Source organism: Pocillopora damicornis, chromosome 9 (genome assembly GCF_964200805.1).
Source record: "Pocillopora damicornis chromosome 9, jaPocDami1.2, whole genome shotgun sequence".
Taxonomy (NCBI): domain Eukaryota; kingdom Metazoa; phylum Cnidaria; class Anthozoa; order Scleractinia; family Pocilloporidae; genus Pocillopora; species Pocillopora damicornis.
The window spans coordinates 6,848,403-6,867,009 of NC_142678.1; the positions used below are offsets into that span (position 1 = coordinate 6,848,403).

The following is an 18,607-nucleotide window of genomic DNA, read 5'->3' on the forward strand; positions in this document are numbered from 1 at the left end:
GAAATCTAGTAGCACGAAACGAAATGAAAGCGACACAAGTCATAGAAAAAAAACTATTTAGTGGGCTTCAAAATTTGATCGATGAATCCGCAGACTCGAGACTAAACTGGAATGGAATAGTTTCAAAGTTTAATGGTCTATGTGGATTTATATTAACAACTTACTTTCCGTATCTATAAATATCCTCTGTTTGTGCTTGTTACATAGCTCTCAAAGAAGATTATTTCTTTGTCCTTAGAGTGGTACATAAAACCGAAAATTCAAAGGTGGTGGTCATCTTTAAAAAGCCGAGGTGAGGATTCCCGTTGCTTCGACTGCTAAATCACTTTTCAACACAACGCGAGAGCGTTCTCGACTCAGTTTCTTATCGACATTTTTGCAGCGCGCGCCGTTCTGAAATGACGTTCCCGTCCTCTTGCTAAACCACTCTAATCTCCCTGCGCGAGGTGATTATAGCAAGATATGACGTATGCATCTCTCTAATCACCGGAATAATTGTACTAATCTTCATTTATTACCTTCGAAGAGAAATTCTATATCTTCATTGTCTAAAACTTACATATCTCTGATATTTTGAGTGCATTTTAGAGCATAGTTAAACATTTTAGTTAATTTTACCATCTCCTGTTTATAGGAAGGATTTTTTGGACTTGACGCTACCACATATTTTTTCATTCATAAGTACTTTTAAGGGAAAAGGTGTCGATCAATCTATTTTTAACTAGATTAGAAGTTTAACTTAAACGAAAGTCTGCATGTTACAGTTTTAATCTTCTGACGTTTTCTCAGTTATTATATTATATTATTATAAATGTCATCCGCATTGTTACCATCATTACCGTTAAAGTCGCCATCAGTGTTAACATCAACAGCAGCAGCATTATTACCCTTACATGCATTATCATCGCCATCAGTAATATCATGTGCAGCAAAATCGGCCCTAGTACCATCGTCAGCACGGGCATCAACAAGATCATCCTTCCGAGAAGTGTTATCGGCAGCAATATCATCACCGACATTTTCGTCATTAATATTAAAAGAGGAAGAAGCAACGTCTAATCAACTCCAGCGTTATTCTTAGACACAGCAGATGTAGCATTTATACCGAAATATTCGTCGTCAACAGTATCAAAAGCAACGACATTAACACCAACACCCTCGTCTTCATTAGCATCATTAGTATCATCATCCCCAACAACTTTGTCATCGGTAGTATCATCAGCATCAAAGTTGCCAAAAGCGTCTTCATCACCGGTATTATCATCACCAGAATTATTACCAACAACTCAGCCGTCGATGGCATCATCGGTAGCAAGGTCGTTATCATCAGTATCAACGGCAGCAGCATTACCACCGACATCTCCTTTCTCAACGGTGTCAGCAACAGCGAGGTTATCACCAACAACTTAGTCATCAATAACATTTTCAGTAGAAATTCTGTCAAAAAAACCAGCGTCATTAATAGTATCATCGTTAACATTATTGTCGATAACATCCCTACCATTAAACATCTCAGTAGAAAGATCAACACCGCCCTCATCAGTACTAAAGTCTGCATCATCACCATCACCAACACCGACATTCTCTTCAACTCCACCATCAACATCTTCTTCATCAGGGTGGATAGAAATTCAGAAGCTGGTAATATATTTTCTTTTCTTATCTATATATCGTAACATTCCTTTTTTTATTTCATGGAATTTGTGGTTCATATACCCAACTACCGTTTTCTTTATTTTAGGCAAACGATTCTGTTTCGAAACTCAGCAGCCTAAATGTCACCAGAAATAATTACTTGCAGGTAGATGATTTAAACAATAAGGTGTAAAAGCCATCAACTCTAAATGTGTAACAAAGAGCAACTGCTGGCCTCAAATCGATTTGTAGGTGTTATGAAATACCTTTGTTCTAGGCGAACAAATTTGCACCCAACGACGGGAGCTCTTCTACATATGGTTGCATAGTAATTGGTCCTTTGACTATTCCCGGCTGGTAGATTTTTTCTCTTTTCCATTGAGAGGACCTATGTTTTTTTCTTTGTTTTGTTTTGTTTGGTTTTTTTTTTTTTTTACTTTTTTTCAGGGATAAAATTTGCTCAAAAGAGAACATATTAAGAGCTAATGCCAACATTCATCAGACAAACAGCGGCAAGTCGCCCAAGTTCGTTTTCTCTCCTACTTTCATACATTGTAGCCCAATATGTCCTAATAATATTGGTATAGTTTTTTTGTGAAAATATATTTTAGTTTTTGAGAAATGAGTTTTTTCGTTCCACCGCTCAAATATGCAAATATTCACCCTATTACCCGAGTTGTGTGACCTCATGTAACGAATTTACTTGACCTCTCGTATTTCTGACGGCATAATCCTTTGTTTTATCATCTAAACTTAATCCCCTGTCATTATTGAAGCTGGAAAAGAAATATTTATTCTTTGGTGAATATTTTTGTCCCACATACTTTTTCTATGTCGAAAAGTAGCACTACCGTATTTTTGTCTTGGATACCTTTTAAAATCTGCGACTGTGACGAGTGTCTTTCAACTGCACCTGTCACGCAATTCTTCCTTTAGGCGGTCACTTGACAAAATAAACCCACATTTTTTAGCTCTTCATACAAGATGATTGATCAAGAAAGGTGAAAAATGTGAACAACATTCGAGATTTTTTGTAGGAATGGAAAATTGCACGTTCAGAGAGAAGCATGTAGGAGAAAAATCGAATATAAAATCTTATCTAAAAGCATTTCTTTCTTCAGTCGTTTATTACTTTGGAGATTTGCTAAAATCAGCAGATATGGCTTTTGTACGGCACAAAACATTCATTAGTCTATAATCTGATTGTTTATCATCATCATTGCTCATTTTAGGAGATTTTAAAGTCAGATGCTGCGTGTTGGTTGACATTACTACAAGTTCCAGTGTGCTACAACTTCGGCTTTTACAGACGAGAAATTCTGCGCTCTCGCTTGAGAGCAAATATCAATAGTTCTATCAGACTAAAATCTGTGCTTCTATCCCGAAAATGAAATTAAAACAGAGTTGTCGTTGTCACTTACCGCCATCGAACATTTCCATGCAGAACTCCGCTAAGCTAACATCTTTTGCGTGACCCGAAGACTCTCCGTACGAATTATTCAAGCGCGTTGTTCATACTGTTTGCTAGATAACAATTTCAGAATTTCAGAATAATCTGCAGATCTCTATGATTATTTGCCTGCTTCGATCGCAAATTATCTAAATTTTTTTTTCAAGCATTCTACTACTACTACAAATAAATCTACATCTCTCTAGTGTTGCCAGCATTTAATTACGTGACTTGTAAAATTAATTAGGGATGAGCCAGCAGTATTTTGACCAGTAGGCTTCCTGCAAATTTCCCTTGATAAAATCCCAAGACATAGTCAGTTGTTTTCGCGAGCAAAGACAGTAAATATGAAAGAAAAGTGAAATGTAAATGTCTTTATTTTTTTTTTTTAGCTTAATAGCAGCTGTACCCTCTCCTGCAGTCTTCGTCTAAATTTTGCAGGTCCCTCGTTATCTTCTGCCTTGTTCGGTCAGCTTCGACTTCTGAAGCTAGATCATCGGCATCAGCCTCTTCGTCCTCATTCATATTTAGGGGACCTCGTCAATAAACCAATTGCCTCACTAATTTCCTCCCCTATCCAGCACACGTCTAGGAGATAATTCTTTGCTTTCAGAGAAAAGGTAGCTCTTTTTTGTGTTTTCCAAAGAGCTCATCCAAAGTCCACTTGGCTAGTTTGGGATTGTTCGTCAGAATTTTACCTGAGGTCCGACCTTGAACGTAGCCATCCCCTATAGAATGGCAAGCCGGTATTCGTCCATTTCCTCTTGATCTTACCATAGGCGGATTTTTGTCTTCGTTAGGGTGCTTTTGGATGGCAGCCAATGACTGAAAAGTCTTGATACATCCTTCCTTTTAGCAAGAATATCTCGTTTTCTTGTTCTGTCTGTGACGGATTGGGTATAGTTATCGCGATGGCCCGCGTTCAGAGATCTGTGCACGTTGCTGATAACCACCCGCTTCTTCAGTTAGTTTGCTGATGAGCCTAGTGAGACCCTTAGGTGCTCCAAACTGTGGCAGTTGTCGCAGTTCTTAAGTCAGAGGGAGAATAGCCCACCTCTATCCATGTGAGCGCCTCTACAGTACCTGCGTATCCCGGTCAATCATATGATATAAAGTTCATCTCAGTCACAAATCACCAGTTAGGAAAACTGAGTTCAGATAAGCGCTCTTCTTGCCTTCTTCCTTATTCATTGCCGACTCTAAGATAGCAGTTACAGTACGTGTTCTATTAGGTGTACAGTCCCCTTACCATCAGGAAGACTCCCCACCAGCTTTGATTTCTCCTGCTATCTTCAGATTCACCTCTCTCCCTCAACGTCCCCGATTTTTAAAAGGAGGATACTGGCATTTACGAACCCGAAGGTCTGAATCTCACACCAAGTTGTGCACGATATTTGAGGCATATCATTAATTGGCAGCCTTCGTAATCTCCAAATTAACCAATACGCGCTAGAATAAGCTTCTTCTCGGACGAAACGCATGTTTGGGATACATCGACGTCTCTCACATGTTTTTTGTTAAGCTGGATAACCACGAATTTAGAGGTATGAGTTGTTGCCGCCCCTTTCCAGCCGAGAAAATAACATTTGGTTCTACAGTGAGTTGCAAATGAACAAGACAACTGCATCATCTTGACTCTATCAATTCGAGTGTTAAGTTGAATTGAGGGCTTTTTAGACACTCGATTTCCTATATGACATCACTATGAAGGCGTAATGCAACTGATATACCTACACTACATAGGATTAACAATGTCTGTTGCGCTGTTGCGAGAAGGAGGAAAATATTACCGGAAGTGTAAACTCTTTCAGAGTTTCAGAGACGTTTCAGAGATGTCTATCTTCGGCTGTCACAAAAAAATTGACCCCCACTTAACTCCCGCGTTTCGTCTGACAGTAGTAGACTTCACAAAGAATTTTCTAGTAGGGTAAATAAGCTTGCTTATATACAAATAGTAAATAAGTTGTCTCTTTACTATTTAAGCTAGTGGATAGAATTCGCCAGGTGTGCCTACGGTGTTATACATGCGGAACATTTTCAGGACGTTACATGTACGAGTACGTGATCCGTTTGAGGGTCACAGATTAAGTGTATATATTTGACCCCTCAACATCACGCAATTTCTCTAGTTTACAGAGGTCTTATAACGTTTCATTACATGGATTTACCTTCTACGGGTAGAACGCTACAAGCGAATTTCTCAGGCGTAATTGCCTTTGATTTCTCAATTAATGTTGTCGCAAACACGAAACAAAAAAACTTAGCGGGACCTAGTTTCATGTTCTTATGGAAATATATAGCAAATAAAAACACATTCTCTTGAGAAATAAAGTTATAAATAACAGGGGTTTTTTGAAACAAATAGTGATAGTAGTTCTGGTCAATATTGACTTTTCAAAGCCTACTTCCAAATTTGGGCGAACGCGCTGAGGGAATAAAAAAACAACTGTGTGAAGATGCAAGGAAGAGAATAAAAATACAAATAAAGAAAAAGGAGAAAACATAGAAACCCGTGTTGCAGCGAGCGGATATCTTTTGAGCCAGACCTACACACCTAAGCCCGACACCACCCAAAGAAACTCGAAAGAGTGCTGTATATGAACTGGCTCGCACGTGCACGTAGAAAAGGCCATGACAATCAGTGAGAATAATAGCAAATGCAGATGATATTTGCAATCAAAAAACGGGAAAATACCATAACAGAAGGATTAAGAACTTTCTAGAGGTGTCTTATTGAAAAAAAAGATAGACAATTTTTACTTACGCCACAAATACTATTTCTGTACGTGGAATTTCTTGATGATGGAAAGTGGGAAAACATTTTCCAGTCTTATTTTCTAGAAATATGGCGCAGTCAAGGAATTTCTGGGGCTATTGATATTTCCTATCAAACAAGGGGGGCAGAGTTTCCCGTCATCCGCGTTATTGAAAAGCCGAACTTCTTACACTCGGGAACTTGTACGTCAGCGAGCATGTGACGTGTGACTTTAAAAGCTCCTCTCTTGTTCCAGTTTCCCTACTGTAAACTGAGCGATAATAATAATAGACGGTCAAATTATAGACTAATGAATACTTTGTTCTGTACTAGAGCCCTACTTCCTGATTTTAGCAAATATTCAAAGTGATAAACGACAGGAGAAATAAACGCTACGATTTTCCCATTGATTTTGCGCCTACATGCATCTCTTTAAACGTGAAATTTTCCATTCCTACAAAGAATCTCCAAAGTTTTTCACATTTTTGAGCTTTCTTGATCAATCCTCTTGTATAAAGAGCTAAAAAATGTAGGTTTATTTAGTCAATTGACCGCCTAGAGCAAGAGTTGCGTGACAAGTGTAATTGAGAGACACTTGTCACAGTCGCAGATTTTAAAAGGCATCCAAGACAAAAATACAGTAGTGCCCAAAGTTTTTTTTAAATGATTTTCAGAGATGAAATAGTGGGTTAAAAAGGGTAATTAAGATTAGTGTCGCAGCTTTCTGGCAACGGGAGATATTTGACCGCAAAGTTGTCAAATATTTGTATGAATCAGAAGTGAGAGCTTCATACATTTCACTTATTTTGAGGCGATTTCCTTGGTGAAAACCAAGAAAAACCGGGGGTGGTCTATCTTCCCCCGGAAAGAACCAAAATAGAAACCAGTTTTTCTTTTTGATTTTAGGGGTAGACCCTTTAAACTGGCAAAGTTTTACTGAAATCGGTGAGATGGCATGCAGCACGACTTCCCGGCGCTCGCGTGGACACGCTCTTAAGAGGCTCTCCACGTAAGAACGGATAAGGCAAGTTTTGGCCTCACGTTTCCGCTCATCTCTTGTCTTTCGCATATCATTTGAGACTTGCTGAGGGTCAGCTTTCAGCCCTGATTGTTCTCTCAGGTAAAACTTTGCAGTTAGATACTTCTTAACTTTGTCAGTGAATCTAATGGATCCTGCTCGAGGCCTGTATAGGGCCCAGCCCATAATGACGCGGCTATTGAGACATTTTCTCTTTAGAGGATATTAGGTTCAGACGGTTCATCTTCAGTGACGTTGACTGATGTAGTGAGCCTGTCTGCCCAATCTTTACGAAGCTTATCGTATAGCGTTTCTGACGGCCTTTCATCTTTGAGGCAATGATCCCGTACGTCCAAATGTGACGCGAGCTTTGAAAATATTTGGAAACTCTTAACACATCCAGGCTCGGAACATTCAAACATGCTTTCATTCGAATCTTCCCAGTCCTCCTCTTCTTCTGAACTCTCTGTCACAGGATCTGAGCATTGATAAACACGTGCATCATGAAGAGAGAAACATTTTTCACTAATAATGATACCATTGTCCCCTTCGCTCTTTAACACGAGCTGGTCAAACGAGATTTCCATGCTACGTTCTGTTCCGCACGACCTCCACACACGAATACCTTTCTCCTCAAACTGGACGTTGTTAAGCTTGCTAAAACCATCTATCTTGTTCACTTACAGGGTTATCGTCGCCTCGTCAACTTCGTAAACGTATGCGGATGTACCTTTCATTGGTCTTTCAGAAAGTGCCCTCCTCGTGTCTCCCGCTGATAGAATGTCGCGTCCTTCGTTGTAGAAACGTCGGATGCATGTTTTCATAGGACTCAGAATTCGATCACATACATCCTTGCCATATTGTGACTCTGAAAAGTCGTACCAACAAACTTCTAAACCAACCCGCTTACCAGTTCCTCTTGCTGCAGCAATGAGGAAGTTATTATGATAACAGTCAGCTTCATCTGGCCGCAGATAAACCCAGGTTATGTCAGGCTTTTCGGTCTTAATTTCTCTCAGTGTGCATTCTATGATGGAACACACGGCGAACTAGTCCTGCTGGCATGCGTAAAACAGATGGGCATATGACCACAGTTCTAGTCTTCCTTCAAGGTTCGGATCACGTGTGATCACTGTCGAGTTGTGCCAACTCAATCCTCTCTTGCCAAACCAATCTGACTGCTTCTCACGATATTTAAGCTGAAGGAACTTCATTGCCCAGTCCATTATTACCAGTGCACAGTTCGGATTGGTACTTATCGTCTTCAGCTGATCTTGCTTTGCTGCTTCCTGGTTTACAGAGCGAATAATATGAGACTTCCACTCAAAAATATCTGTCTGTGCCAGTTTGAAGTCGTATAGCAGACCGTCCACTGCCGTAAGGGATTAAAAAAGGACCCCGAAGTTTGTCTTCGACTTCATCTAAGACATTTCGCAGATTTTGACACTCGTTACGGTTTTCTGTGTGTTGATGGGAGCATTTCTCCCGGAAGTCAGGATCTTGTTCGTCACTAAAAGCGAACTTGCGGCAATGATCAGACACAAACCTTCCTCTGTATTTCGGTAAACGCGATAGTTGGTCTTTAAGTAGCGTTTTCTGCCCTTAAGCCTTTCTTTAACCTCAGCGCACCATTGCCTATTCATTCCTCCTTTCTCTAGATCATCGACAATAACTTCAATTTTCTGGAAACCAGCAGAGCCATCAGCAGCAGTATTGTCGAGGCCCTGAAACGACTTTCTCTGTGAGGCTTGTCCGGCTTCTAGGATCTTGAATAAAGAGGTGCGACTGAGAGGTTCAAACTTCTCCTCCTGACAGAATTGTATGTACTGGCTAATCATCGCAGACCGCTTCACGGTACGCACCGCGTTCGGTATCTCGATGGTTTCGCCACTGCTTAGGTTAAGGAATTTAATTCCGTAAGACACGCCTTGAGAAAAGTATGGGCGATTAATGAACTCGACGAAATGATTGACATGGGTCACATTAATGCGACCGCGATGATGTATCTTTTCCTCTGTCACTTGACCGGGACCTATCGTTCCTGTATTTTTCGTGTAGACAACTTTCCATATGGTGAGTGAAGTTTTTTTAATGTGCTAACCGAGTACTTATACGCATGATGTAGAACTGTCGCTCGGCTGGACTGCTTTTTTCCCACGAGACATCGCAGCATTGTAAGTAGCGAGAATCTCGGGTTTCTTAAGGACCTGCTGGAGTCCATCAGGGACTGGAAAAAGGGTTTCCTGTTAGGGTTAGAAATCTGACGAAATGGTGTTGTCACCATTTCAGCAGCATGCGCTCCTATGGCTGTTCTTGCATCAACTTTGGCCGCTCTATAAGATAAAACAATCTTATTCACGGTATGAACGGACATTATTGAACATGTTCAATATGTTTCATGTCGTCTTTTTGAAGGAACGATTAGGTAAGAAAGGGATTCACGAAGGAAAAGAGGGGTAACCGTGTGATCCACAGAAATCTGCAACCACCAATACAATATTTGTCTTAGTTTCGTGCTTGGCATGCGCTTTCGATGCATGACGTGCATGCGAATAAATACCTTGCGTGGTGAGGTATCTTAGAAACAATAAAATATCCAACAAACCTTTCAGAATCCGCCGCTGCCTAGTTGACTGAAACTTTGGTAGAACAGTGCCATCCCAAAGAATCCTTCTTCCGGCAAGTGGTGCAAAGAACTATAAAATTGCATCAATACAACTGATAAATAATTAGTCGTCTTCATCATCGTCATCGTCATCATCTAGCTTAGCCTAAATCCTTACTAAGAGAAATCCCAGGCGTTTCAAACACAGCTAGGAGGCCTATAGTTTCTATCGTGCGTAACAGTTGTCGTTGTGGTGTGAGATAAAGGAAAAGTGTTTTCGAACCGTAGAGACGAGTAAAAGAGGGGTGACATCGCGCGAGGCATGGAGAGGAGATGTAGATGCACCGCTCAGGAATTTATTTGTTTCATTCATTGCCACCAGCCAGGCTGGCCAGTAGTCTCAGTGTAGCAATAGCATAAAGGAATTAAAGAAATTTCCTTGGTTGATGATAAAAAACACATTTTTGTATTTACGACTGCGACACCAATAATTAACCAAGGGAAATGGACATGTGACCAACAATAGCAAAAACTTCTAGGAGTATTGACAATTGAGGAAACAGAACTAGAGAGAACCACAAGGCTATTGGTACTTACGTGATCCTACAGCGGCGACTTCTTTAAATATAAGTCTTATTTCGTCAGCTATTTGGAAGGTTATGACGTGGCTGCCCGCCACACTTGTTGCTTTCCAGTATGGCCAGGGTATTGGCACGATCTTGAACCTCGCCAGACTCTTCGTAGTAAGTGCCTGTGCCTCGGACAGATGGTTATTCCCTCGAGCTGAATTCTCGACAAATGCTGAATTCCCGCTCTCGCCGTGATTAACTTGGCTTCTGTAACTTCGCTGCATTTTTAAAAGTGGCAGCTAGCCAAATGGGCGGATATATCTGCGTTACACTACTAGAACCGCACGAACGTTGCAGTATTTCGCAAAGAGAGCAGTTTGGGGGACAGTAGAGGAAACACTGTCTCGGATTTCTCTAAAAATCTTGCCGACGAATCTTTTTGCTCCCGACAGCTTTTAATTGAATTAGGAAGAAATAAACGAGTTTGTCAAATATTCTTTCGCAAAAAAATAAGAAATGCTACACAGAAAAGTTAAAAAGTTTAATGTATTTGCCGTCGAATTTCTTTATCAAAATGAATTAGTAATTAATTGATTAGGTGAAACAGAAATACACGGCTCTTTTTTAGCGCCTCATAGAAAATAAAAATGGTCATAAAAATATACTACAAAATACGATAGAAACAACTCTTTGTCATCAAGAAAACACCAAAAAAAAAATGTCCTGGAGTACACATTGCATAACTTCTGTAGCTAATTTGCATAATAAACTAACCATAAGAAAGCTCTCCCTCCTTGTTTGTTCTTCAGCACACCTATATCTCAAATACAACGGCGTAAACGTGATAGGATACTTGTTTCCAATGTACAAACCAACCTCTCATTATTTATTATTTGATTTTTAGGTGGTTCTTCGTCCCGATATTAATAAACTGTCGGACCGTGTTTTATCGAGATAAAAACACTTAAGCGAAATGAACAACTTTATTCATCAGAACAAACTGGATTCCGTTAGCGCATTTTGTCTAAAAAAAATGGATCTTGAAATTTTACGTAATGCATTCAAGAAAGGATGCAACAATCGAGTTTCCACATTCTTAAAAACACTTCTTTGAATGGCTAAATGTTGTTACGGAAAGTGTTTGTGACGTGTATTGTATATGCACGATCGCTGCAGCCAGGAGGCTGCAGTTAATTTGCATATTGGAATTAAAACGTATTTTCCGGAATATTTGAGCCATTTCGTTAAAAAAAGGCCAAAATGATGATCAATATCGATCTTGATACTCTATCAGATACTTGTTCCCGCACCTTTAAGTGTTTTAGGGCTGTTAAGCTTTATAAACCGGTCTGTTAGTCGGACTGTGTTATCGTTGGTTTCGATCAAGACGGCGAATATTCCTGAAATTCACAAAGCTCTCTACAGCGCAGGATGAGGAATGCCCAAAAGTTTTATTATATGTTTTACTTGCTGTATCTAAGTAATTTTAAGCTGCAATAGACTTGACTCTAGATCAGGTCCCACATAAGAGAATATATACACTCCTCACAAATTTCAATGCTGACGATAAGGTATTTTGAAAGTCAGCCAGGTGGAAGGCTTTTGATGTGCGTTAACTGACAGTGTTTAACCTGAAGTTTCCGAAAAGAACAGATGGGAGACTTAAATTATCCTAGCATTTGTATAACACTATTGTCGTTTAGAGAAAGAGTTGTTAACATTTTTAATTTATTGTGATCAAAGAAAGTTATAATCTAATCTATACAAGCGCACGAGTATTTTCTGCATTTTGACACCTAAAAAGCAAGTTTCAAGCCGATAAATTTATCTTTCTTTTAGTCAAAACAATGCTTAACACCTTTTGCTCAGAGTCTTAGCTCTAACTGGTCCGTTATAAATAAACGTTTTCCGAGTTTTGTCGGTACGGCGGCAATATTCGGCCCCGAGATATGCATCGCTTTGTGCCTTTTCAGAAATTGTTTGGAATTCCTTGGGAAAGATACCGCTCAGGGGCTCACTAATCGGGAACTAAAGAAACGTCATTAATATACCGTAGTTGGTATATCATAGAGGTCTAAGGTTGGTCAGGATGCTAAATGGAACTCTATATCTGGAAATGTTTGTATCCCTGTTGGCAATTTTTGCGCTGAGTAAGTAAACCGCTATGTTTCCGTTTGTTGTTTGTTTTGTCTCTGTTTTTTACCTTTCAACGAATCGCGAGTGAGAAAAAGTTACGCAGAATTCTATAGAATTGACTTTTCACTCTTTCAGAACTAATAAGCTGGTTATGTTATTTCTTAAAGATCGTAGCGAAATGAAACTGCAAAGAAACGTCATCTAGTGCTCGGTTGTTCAAAGGGTGGATGCGATAATGTGTAATTATTTTAAGAGAAATGAAATATCGCTTACACTTTGAGCTTAAGAGGTTTTAAAACTGCGGAGAATTTACCGAACGTGAACACAGGCGCTTGTCTCACACTTAATTGCTCGGGAAAAAAAAAGGAAAAAAAAAAACAGGAGGGATGAATATAAAACAATTTAAACGGCTGTGGAGAGACTATAATTTCAGGTATCTGTATGAATATGCAAATGAGGGGCGACGGTTTATATATGTTTTCATATTTTGTCGAAAAATCTACGGACCCCTGCCAGAAGCTCGTTGGAAAATGTTGTATTTTACAAAAGGTTCTCGGCTAACCGGAAACAGTTTACTTGGTGCCTCAAGCTGTTGAACGGTCAGTTTGGATCATATAAACCAGGGCATGGAATACTACTAAATGAAAGATAACTGTTAGGCGCAGAAGCTTGAAGCAAATTACTTTGCTTACTCTTTCGCTACCCAAACTGAAATCTGAACATTATCCAGATCATGAGAAGAAAGCTGAGTCTGTCCCTACCCCCCCAGGTCCAAGGCATACTATGAATTATTAATTAACTGCCCTGAATTTGTTTCGGACATAAATGGAAGAAATTGGCATACAAGCTCACGAAGAAGCAAGTGAAAGATAAAACGAGAGTGCTCAATAAATGAAATACGAAATATTTCTGAAATCTCCGAAACTTTCCGAACATTTTTCGACGCGTTTTTGGCAGTTATGGTAAGATTTGTTTAATGTTATTGTTAATGTTTTAATTAATTATTGTTTTCTTCATGTTACTTTTATTGAGCGCCATCCGTAGTCCTCCGTCCTCTTTTTACAAAATCCCATGGTAACATAATTTTACACTCATGGTATGCTAACGCGACTTACGCTGATGGGGCATTAATTCTTCAATATAAATTTGTTTGATTTGTGTATTTCTTGGCATTTTAATATTTAATTAGCCTAAGTTCTTAATTTCTGAATGACATCAAATGCTTTTGCTTATTATTTCGATGGCTGTTATATATTTTGATTTCTTCGCTGAGTATTTTAATAACTTGCCATATACTCCTTTGCCGTCACACAGAAGACATTACTTTAGAACTGTGCACAAAGCTTCACTATGAGCCTGAATTTTTTTAAACTCGAACATTATTTTGTATGCGCCTGAAGGATTAAGGACTGTCTAAAACAACCTAGCGCAAGTTTAGTTTGTTTTGTTTTGCTTTTTTTCAAGTGATTCATAATTGTGTTTTCATCTCATTGCAATTCTTTTCAGACGCGTCCTCACATGGTGCAAAACCTGCCTCACCATGCATGTTTATGGTTCAGGTTTATTTTCAACAGAGTTACAGCTTATATAAATGTCCTTGTTCTCTGGATAACGATTGCGACCACCGTGATTGCAAGTCGAGTGGCAGTGAACAAAAGTGGAATTTAACATGTGAGAGATCCAGCAAATGTTTAACTGTGTTCACTAAGTGCTACAATTGTGATCTAGAAAGCATGGGAAAAACCATTTGTACTGGTGTTATAGGTCGCACACCTCACAAAATTACTTGCAATAGGAAGAGTTGTCTACTCCACTCTGAAAGCAGGAAAACTAGTGAGTATTACAAAAAGACAACAACAACCCTAAATCTAAACAGTCAACAAATTTTGATTTCCGCAACTCTCTTAGATTTATTGGCTCGAAACATGATTGCATTAAACTTTGTGGGTCTTTAACCTACGAGTAATTAACATCCTCGGAAACTAAAACCCAACATGCTTTTGTTAGGGCCTGGAACTTGGACCAGCCCTCTCAGGCAGCTTTCTAATCATGAAAAAGCAACTTCGAGAGAGCACGAAGCTCGGGAGAAAGTGAACTAGGGTTTTTGCATTAGAAGATAAAGAAGTAAAGCAAACGTAGCCTAGAAACAATGAGTTTACTGAACCGAGCCAACACCTAGTAGTGACTAGAAATTGTTTAACATGTGTTACGCTAAAGATAACGTTTCTCTTGAACACAACGTTAATTGTTAAAGAAATAGTAAAATAAAATTCTCAATAATCTGGTTTTGCGGGAAAAGCTAGCTGCAGAAACTCAACTCAAAGTCCGAAATGCCCTGAGACACAAGGATTCAAATAGCTAGGTAATCGCTTTATTATTATAGAACTATAACTATTCAAAATCCCATCCCTAATCTTTCATAATACAGATATTTAATTCAGTTAGAGTATTTAAGGCTCGCGTTGATACAAAATATACTTTGCAAGCATTCTGAGTAACCTGCACTGAGCAATCCATGTCTACTTTTTCGAATGAGTTTTAAATTTTTATCCGTGTTGACCTGGTTTGTTTAACACAATTTCAAAGCAAGTTGCTTGACGTGACTATTTTTTTTTTGACATCACAATCAGCATCATTGTCATCAAAAGTATCATCGAAAGTACCATCGACAACAACATTATTGCTAACATCCTCGTCATCAATAGTATCAAGAGCGGCAACACTAATGACAACATCATCTTCATCAGTATCATCGTCAGCAGCAGACATAGTTTCTCCAACTTCTTTGGCGTCATTAGTTTCTAGGGAAGCAGCACTAATAACAGCATCATCGTCCTTAGCATTATCATTGCCAAGAGGAACAGTCTCTCCAACATCCTCGTTATCAGTAGCGTCAAAAGTGGCAACGCCAATAACAACATCGTCATTATCAGCATTATCGCCGGAAGCTGTAACAGTTTTTCCCACATCCTCGTCATCAATAGTATCAAGAGTGGTAACACTAATAACAAAATCATCGTCATCAACATTATCATTGCCAGGAGGAGAAGGTTCTCCAACATCTTGGTCATCAAGAGTAGTAACGCCAATGACAGTATCATCGTCGGCATCATCGTCGGCAGAGATATTTTCTACAAGATCTTTGTTATCATTAGGTTCAACGGTATCAACAACAATAACAACATCATCGTCAGCAGCATTGTCATCGGTAGCAGGAACAGTTTTTCCTACATCTTCGTCATCAATATTATTATCAGTAAAAAGATTATCCCCAGCATCACCTTCACAAATTGTATTATCCGAAGCAGCATTATCACTGACAACTTTGTCGTCAGTAGTATTATCGGCACCAAAGTTCTCACTTGAACCATCGTCATTAATAGTATCATCGGCCGCCATGTTAGCGTCATCATCGATACTATCACCATCTTCAAGAATTTCATCAGGAAGATCATTATTATCAATACCACCCTCATCAGTTCTATCATCTACAGTATTATTATTTCCAGTGCCTTCAGCAGCAGCTGTAGAACCAACAACAATATCATCACCATCACCAACACCAGCATTTCCTTCAGCGCCATTTTCAATATCATCACCATCACCATCACCATCACAAAAGCTGGTAACGTTTTCCTATCTATCTATCGTAATATAATTCTTTTCTCGTTTCCCTAGCCTTTTCATAGTTTACAATGATACTTCACTGCCCTTTCTTGGTTTCAGGCAAATGATACAGTTTCAGAGCTCGATAGCCTAAATATCACCAGCAACAATTCCTTACAGGTATGTGGTTTCACCAGTGGTATAAAACGCCACCTTTTTAATCTAAAAGTGTAACGAAAGAGCAACTGCAAGCTTCGAATTGATTTGAAGGTGGTATAAAATGTAATACATAAGCTCAAAAATTTCCACGCAAAGATAAAATATCTTCTACCTTAGTTGTAGAGTGATGAGTGCCCGAAACATTTTTGTAAGTGATCTTTTCCTTCCCTTTTCTTAATGAAAAAAAAAAGCCTCACTCAGAGGAACAATTGAAAAAACATATATTTTATGACATATCAGGAAGTCATATATACAGACTTGCTCAAAATCTCCCCCGGTATAATTTTTGCGAAAGTTGTCGCCTTTAAACCAAAAGCTCCTCTTAATGCTGCATTTGCCAATTATCACAATAAATTAATTTACATCTCATTGTGATGAATCTGGGATAGGGTAAAAAAAAAAAAAAAACTAAATAATGTGTACTTTATGGACTTACAGGAAGCTGTAAATGTGTTTGAAAACTTTACCACTAAATATCGAGAGATGACCCTCGGAGAAGAACAGCCTGGGGTAGATAAGCTCAGAACTGAGTCTATTTTTAAGGTGGCAGTCGCCTTTGAGAAAGTTGCTCTTAGCTATGGCAAATACCATCTAAGTGGAACAAAGAGTTCAAAAAGGATCGTTCGCGACAACATATGTGAGTATTTACATGGCCGTCTATTCAGATTTGTGTTAATCAATCACTTGTTCGGTAGCTGTCTGACTAATCGAGAGAGTAACTGAGTAACTTACTATTCGACGTACTGACTGACTGGCTGACAGTGACTGACTGTCTCTCTGAAGCTCTGGGAGATTGAATGACTAACTGATTTAATGACAGAAAAAAAGACTGAATGAATTTTGTTTGTTAATTTCATAAATCTGACCGTCACTTATATTAACATTATTTTTGTCCTTTCTTTCGAGAGTCCTTGGTATTCAAAAAGGTTATAGACAATATGCAAGTAACTTCTATCTGGAGAAACAGGAATGGCAAGCATCTATCAATATTTCCTCAAGGAATATTGCCGACAATGGTTTGTATACATTTTCATTATTTTTTTACATTCAATACCCGTTAATTCTTTGACTCATCAGTTTCTTATTAAATAATCATCATATATAGTTACTTTGATTAACTCGTATCTGTACAACATCTTCAAGAGAGTGCAGTCATTGGAAACTTACATTAGCCGACATTTAACCTACATGGAATTTTGTTCTGCTCTCTTTTAGGATCAGTAATAGTTGGGTGTGTGTACAAGGATCTACATGATTTAATCCAAAAAGGTCATGATAAAACAAGGTACGTGAATGGCTTAAACATCTGATATTAGCTGGTAGTAAGAAGATAGTTTTTATGCACTATAGACATAGTTTCGATGAATAAATTTTTTTTAAACATTCATCTTCCAATCGTGCATCCCTCCGTCCTTCTTCATAAAAAACCCCATGGACGGAAAATTGAAATAGTAGAAATGTGCAACGGTAAGTAGACCTCACCATTATTGTATATTTACCCTTACGATTTTTTTTTTCTGTCCCGCTGAAGTAAACAAACGAAAGTGGACGAGGTAAAACTATTGGTCTCATTGCTTAATTACCTAAATGTCAGACTCGGAGGTACGCTTCGTTAAAAGAACCGTTTTGGGCGTGATGATCTAATCAAAGTGTCAGGCTCCCCGTCTGAGCTTACCTAAATTTAAGTTGGTGAAATATATTTCATGCATCCTAAAAATTAACTTTTTATGGTCACATTGGTCGATTTAAGCTGCTAACCGGTCATTACCCACGCAGTGAACAAAAAACATGACCGCTGTTTATTTCCATTTTAATTAATATACTTGCATTGGCGTGCGTTGATGTGCTTTTCACTGAAGCTGAGCCGGCCAACGGGAACACGAGTGACACGTTTGGCTACGAGAAACTTGATGAGAGTAAAACACGTTACCTATCATTGGCGCTTCGCCAAAAGTTTGCTTCGACGTCTTTTGAATCACAAAGGGAGGCCATGCGTGTGACATAAATTCTAAAGAGGGCAAAAGAAGGACCGCAATTAAGAGACTGAAAACACTGAGGAGTAATTTTATAATTCGACTCACTCTTGAGATCGTTGATTCATATTATGGGACAAAATGTTGTATCTTCACAATTTTTTGCGAGCGAGAGAGTAAGATTACTCTTCTCAAATTAGTTAAAGGGGAGCAGAATTTTCTTAATACTTTTTAGTCGATTTTGTTCGAACCGGCATCTCTTTCATAATCAGCAAACAGGTGTCCGGCAATCGAATGGTCGATTGACAAAACTTTATTGTGAGTTCGATTATGTTCGACTGAGTTTGGCAATCGAACTATTGCTGTTCGAATAGATCGGATTTCCAAACGTTCGATTAGATATCCCTTGTATTTTGATCCATTGTAGTACTTCACAAGACGCAATATACTAACAGATGTTTCTCAAATATATTCAAGACAATAGTCTTTCGATGCCTTTCAGTGCGCTCTCAAGTTCAATGAAAAGTTCTCTTTCCAATATTTTTTCTTTTTTTCATATTGAATTCTTTGATTTTTTTTTTAAATTCGTCTCTGTCGAAAAACGTTTATATGTTTACTGCGTTGTTTGAATCGATTTTAGG

At 38.7% G+C, this 18,607-nt stretch overlaps 1 protein-coding gene and 1 pseudogene across 2 annotated transcripts in view; one reads left to right on the forward strand and one right to left on the reverse strand.

The window, feature by feature from the left end:
* Positions 1-1,055: 1,055 nt before the first annotated feature.
* On the reverse strand, positions 1,056-7,682 carry LOC149039876 (uncharacterized; annotated as a pseudogene).
* Positions 7,683-11,960: 4,278 nt separating this feature from the next.
* Positions 11,961-18,607, forward strand: part of LOC113668401 (uncharacterized) — a 114,166-nt gene continuing 107,519 nt past the window's right edge. For both annotated transcript variants that reach the window (XM_089183305.1, XM_089183306.1), the window contains exons 1-7: positions 11,961-12,182; positions 13,675-14,001; positions 14,799-15,793; positions 15,895-15,954; positions 16,432-16,630; positions 16,902-17,009; positions 17,209-17,278. In XM_089183305.1, coding sequence (XP_089039431.1) covers positions 12,122-12,182; positions 13,675-14,001; positions 14,799-15,793; positions 15,895-15,954; positions 16,432-16,630; positions 16,902-17,009; positions 17,209-17,278 — 1,820 coding nt within the window. In that variant the 5' untranslated portion in view covers positions 11,961-12,121. The remainder of the gene's footprint in view (positions 12,183-13,674; positions 14,002-14,798; positions 15,794-15,894; positions 15,955-16,431; positions 16,631-16,901; positions 17,010-17,208; positions 17,279-18,607) is intronic.